General features: G+C 43.6%; 1 protein-coding gene across 1 annotated transcript; it reads right to left on the bottom strand.

Moving 5' to 3' along the window:
• Positions 1–662: 662 nt before the first annotated feature.
• On the bottom strand, positions 663–4,341 carry RASL11B (RAS like family 11 member B). The gene is made up of 4 exons (XM_088475286.1): positions 3,827–4,341; positions 3,045–3,101; positions 2,749–2,825; positions 663–1,997 (listed from the first exon to the last, which is right to left on the bottom strand). Exons 1-4 carry the CDS (start codon positions 3,966–3,968, stop codon positions 1,530–1,532), a joined length of 744 nt encoding a protein of 247 aa, XP_088331412.1. The 5' UTR covers positions 3,969–4,341; the 3' UTR covers positions 663–1,529.
• Positions 4,342–5,224: the final 883 nt, after the last annotated feature.

Below are 5,224 nucleotides of genomic sequence, written 5' to 3'. Positions count from 1 at the left end.
GATTGTCAGTTACTCCCATACGTTACCAGATTTTCATTCCAACCAATCAACTAGTTGGACAGAAAATCGTTACGTGTGTATGCAGCTTAAGTTTTGTCCTGGTTTTAATGCGGGTAGCCTAAATGTGATGGAGTATTTAAAGAGGTCCTGAGTCAGCTTAAGTTATTGAGTTGCACAATTTGTACTGTACTTGTGTATTGTGGCATAGCATGTAGCATAGCATGGGGCTACCCCACAGAAGGGGCCTGCACAAAGTTACTACCCCCCATTACACTGCACACCTTCTTCCTCTCATGCTGTGATAGTATGGCATGCCCTGCCCAGCACTACTCTGATGAGCATTATCTTGTCATGGAGTAGTATGTATGTGCAGGCTGGTTGGGGTGCAGCCTGCATGCGGGTGGCGCCACACTTGTACTGCTTGCTGAGCAGACAGCTGAGGCCTTCAAGACTAATTTCACCACATTACCCGGTAATATTATACACGATCACATCATCAGCTCAGCTAGTATTGGCTAGGCCTTAGGAAAGTATATGTAGATTGCCGAAATGCTGTGGTTATATGGGGGCAGTCAGTATTAAATGTGTTACAGTGGCTAGATTCACTTTAAGCACGCCTCCCTACATCATGAAACATGCAGAATTAACAATACAAAGTAAACTTTGTTTAAAAAGTTATATAGGCATTTTATTGTACACAAAAATAAATAAGTTACAATTTACAAAGCAAAAGCACAAGTGGCTTTTAAAGTGCAATTCATAAAAATCTTAGCCTTTATTTGGATCTTCATTGGCTACACACACAAGAGACACTGACACTTGGCCATCAGCTGTGTAGCTCTTGTAGTGAAATCTTACATGAAAACAGCGACCCCTAATGTCTGCAGGGCTAAGCCCATAAAACATTATTCAGTTTACCACAGGCAAGGAAAGTGCAGATACAAAGCACATTTACACAATGCTTTATGAAAGACTGGGCTGACCACTCTAACGTTATATGAGGCATACTATGAGCCACATCCACATCTATCATCTCCAATATGACCACTGAGTCTCTGTGCACATAGAGAAGAACACTGACATCCATCTATAGAAAAAACAGCACTTTGTCAGGTATAGAAATACAGTTATAAAGAGAAGAGTTACACTGTGGCAAAATTTAAAAACAAACATGGAGATGTTTTGCTACTTCAGAAATAATGTCCATGTTTATACCCATTCTTAACACAACAGTAACATTGTGAATCCTGTGTCTGAGTCCACAAATTGTCCATGACTTTTCTCCTGTATTTCAGGTGACCACGCCAGTGCAATTGATCACGTTTCTGAAGCCCTATCTGTGACGTTCCTTTGTCACTTAAACCATCATCCAGCTTTACTCCTCTTAATCGCACAACACAATTCCCCAAAACCTCTCCTCTCATTCCTGTGCTGCCCCTGAGCCAGTAATGTCAAAGTTAATCCATATCAGCAACCTCACTAACTTTCCTGTTTGGAAGAACAAAATGAACAGCTACCAAGACCGTTCTTCAAACAGATGTAGCAGTCCTCACTTTGGCGGACAGGACCTGCTTAAAGCGTCTTTTCAGGTCCTGCATGTTCGGAGACTTTGGCCGTGGGATGAGGGAGTTTTTCCTTTTTTCGGGTGTGCTTGCCGTCTGGTGCTTGCTGATTTCCTTACAGAGTACCTGAAACGCGTTGTACACATCGATATAGTTCTCGCTGACACTCACTTCGTAGAAGGTGCAGCCTAACATGTTGGCCAGCTGAAGTCCAAGCTGTGGCTCTACCTGCTTGAGGTGCAAGAGGTCGGCTTTGTTGGCTACAATTACAATAGGGACTCTGTTGTCGGGGTGTAGCTGGCGCACGTGTTGGTGGAGGTGGTTAATAAGTTCATAGCTTTTACAGTCAGTGATGGAGAAGACGATGACCACAGCATCTGCCCATCTGATAGATTTGTTAAGTTGCTCGTTGCACTCCAGACTCTGTTCCTGTATCTGGGGTGGGGGGAGAAGAGAACAACAATAAATGAGGTGACTTTAGATGACATGTTAAAACAATTTGCAAGAAACACAGAATTTCCCCCCCGACACTAAGACAAGGGTGCCAAAAAAATACTTCCCATAAATGCTCCAGAATATGTATGCTATATCAATCTGTCTGCTCCCTCACCTTCCTAACCTAATGTATGTTGATGCAGCTGCAGAATCTGGAATCAGATACAGCGGAGAGTTCTATTCTCAAGTGGAATGTACAGCGAGGAGCAGGGAAAGTCTTTGTAGTGGGGTAGAAAGGGAAATGAGCTGGCTAGACAGCGAGTCTGGAAAGTAAGGAGATATAAGCTGGAAGCATTTACATCTGGACAGCTGCCCATTCCCAACTGCTAGAACTAGACAACTTTCTGTGTGTGCACTTAACAGTCTTGTGTGTACTAGACTGAGTGAGCCCATACGTGTCCCTGGTTCCAGACCATTTAGAGCACTTGGATGCAGTTCAAGAGTTCACAGATACACCTATACTACTCAGCCTGTTTTAATGGGACTTCCATCTGTGTGAAGTATTTTTCTAGGACACAGCTCAACAATGACAGTGGCAGTGCAGTTATGGTAAAACCTCACTTTTATCCGTGCTTTCAAAATAATAAAATATTAACTATACACTATATACTTATATATTATATTACTATTTATTGTTCCTTAAACCGGTTACCAAAGGCTGTGACATAATAGATAGGGCATGTGTATTTACCTGTACACCTGGAGTGTCCTGCACTTGGATGGCAAGATTCATTCCATCTATCTGAACTTGTCGGCTGTACAAGTTTCCTGAGAAAACAATAAGAGGATTCATTAGAGAAAGCTCACAGAAGGGTGGAATCGAAGATGTCTGACATACACAAGTGAATACAATCTAGAATAACGATCTACCACTGTTGCATGTTTTATACAGTGTTAGGTAAGTCTGCGGTGCTTGGAGTAATCAATGGTATGATTTGGGTATTAGTTATGGCAGTGACAATAAGACAGTATATAAATTGTCCTTACCTGCATTTCTCTCATAGTCGCCAATAAATCGTTTGGTGAGAAATCTGACCACCAGTGCTATAAGGAAGGAAGAGGAGAAGGGTAAGCTTAGCTGTCTGATTGTAAAATGCATTCCCCCCCCCCCCCACACACAACAAGAGATCCCCTCTTGGTAACTGACTGGAATGGATTTACGAGCTGTGTTTGCAGGTGGTGCTTCTGTAGGGTATATTTACTAAAGTGCGGGTTTTTAGAAGTGGAGATGTTGCCCATAGCAACCAATCAGACTATAGCTATTATCTTCTTTAAGGTGCTAGATAAATGCTAAGTAGAATGTGATTGGTTGCTATGGGCTACAACTCCACTTCTTAAAACCTCTGTGTGTATAGATTATTGTACTTTACAACTCACTCATATAGAGATTTGCACAATTAGGAGGTGATCTAAACTAATCATTATGATACATTGTGAATATGTCAAAAATGTAAAAATAATACTGAAGGGACATCACAAAATATTCTCACTTTAACCAATAAGTTATGTATGTATACTAAAGCCTAGAACAGATTTATATAATGGCATGCCTCACTGCTGGGTGCTAGTATATAGCAATACATAAAAAGCTAAACATTAATATAGCAACAGACATCTACTGTCATAGGATGGAATACAATACATGATTAAGCCTTTCCTAGTAGCAGAATAGAAGTCTCTGTAGTTTGCAGTTATAATAACACTAAACAATTCCTCTACCATTGCCCACATGCATTCCCTACATTTACAGTTACCTTATGGAAGCTCACCTGTTTTGCCTACTCCACTGCCTCCAACCACAGCGATCTTTATGACCCTGCTGTTGCCGGTGCCATTGCTTGTGCCCGCACAGTCGGTGGCAGTGCCGGGTGGGCATTCAGATATAGTGCACATATTCTGGATCAGACGCATGTTTTCCAGGTAATGGTACAAACACACTAGTGGGAAGGAGACAGAGACTGCAGCTCCGAAGACTCCCCTGGTTGCAGAGTGGAGAGAAGAATGCTCTGCAAGGGTCTGCTGTACCCACTGTCCTGCCAGCTCCTGGTTTTGTGAGTGGAAGATGCTCTGCAAGTGTCTGGCTGCTGTACCCACTCTTCTGCCACCAGCTGCTTGTGTGAGTGGCAGATGCTCTGTAAGTGTCTGGCTGCTGTACCCACTCTTCTGCCACCAGCTGCTTGTGTGAGTGGAAGATGCTCTGTAAGTGTCTGGCTGCTGTACCCTCTCTTCTGCCACCAGCTGCTTGTGTGAGTGGAAGATGCTCTGCAAGTGTTTACTTTGAAAACTGCTCTGTTGTTGTGAGGAGCAGCTTCCAGCGCCGGCTGTTTTGTTCCAGAGCAGCCAGGGAAGGTACAGCCCCTTTGATCCACTGAACGTATCACAGCCCCGGGCACATCACATGCAGCCCCCTCCCCTTGCTGCTCCGAGTCCATTCCATCTGTGTGTTGTGTAATAGTTAAACACGTTGTCTGGTAGAGGGGGGCATGATAGTTGTTATTATTATTGTCCTGACTATACCATATACTATGCCTGCATTGCCTGCCCTGACTATACCATATAGTATGCCTGCATTGCCTGCCCCGACTATACCATATAGTATGCCTGCATTGCCTGCCCCGACTATACCATATAGTATGTCTACATCATTGCCTGCCCTGACTATACCATATAGTATGCCTACATCATTGCCTGCCCTGACTATACCATATAGATTGCCTGCCCTGACTATACCATATACTATGCCTGCATTGCCTGCCCTGACTGTACCATATACTATGCCTGCATTGCCTTCCCTGACTATACCATATAGTATGCCTACATCATTGCCTGCCCTGACTATACCATATACTATGCCTGCATTGCCTGCCCTGACTGTACCATATACTATGCCTGCATTGCCTGCCCTGACTATACCATATAGTATGCCTGCATTGCCTGCCCTGACTATACCATATCATATACTATCCCTGCATTGCCTGCCCTGACTATACCATATAGTATGCCTACATCATTGCCTGCCCTGACTATACCATATACTATGCCTGCATTGCCTGCCCTGACTGTACCATATACTATGCCTGCATTGCCTGCCCTGACTATACCATATACTATGCCTGCATTGCCTGCCCTGACTGTACCATATAGTATGCCTGCATTGCCTGCCCTGA

The sequence above is a fragment of the Taudactylus pleione genome, unplaced genomic scaffold, assembly GCF_031769625.1.
Source record: "Taudactylus pleione unplaced genomic scaffold, aTauple2 ptg000169l, whole genome shotgun sequence".
Classification (NCBI taxonomy): Eukaryota; Metazoa; Chordata; class Amphibia; order Anura; family Myobatrachidae; genus Taudactylus; species Taudactylus pleione.
The sequence above is the reverse complement of the archived record's forward strand: the minus strand, read 5'-3'. Positions and strand labels throughout refer to the sequence as shown.

Bases quoted from the DNA above. Each gene is read 5' to 3' on its own strand.
- RASL11B (XM_088475286.1), bottom strand. From the start codon at position 3,968: ATGCGTCTGATCCAGAATATGTGCACTATATCTGAATGCCCACCCGGC. The intron at 2,826-3,044 runs GTAAGGACAATT...TTGTTTTCTCAG, and splicing joins CGACTATGAGAGAAATGCAG to GAAACTTGTACAGCCGACAA. The intron at 1,998-2,748 runs GTAAATACACAT...CCCCCACCCCAG, and splicing joins AGGACACTCCAGGTGTACAG to ATACAGGAACAGAGTCTGGA.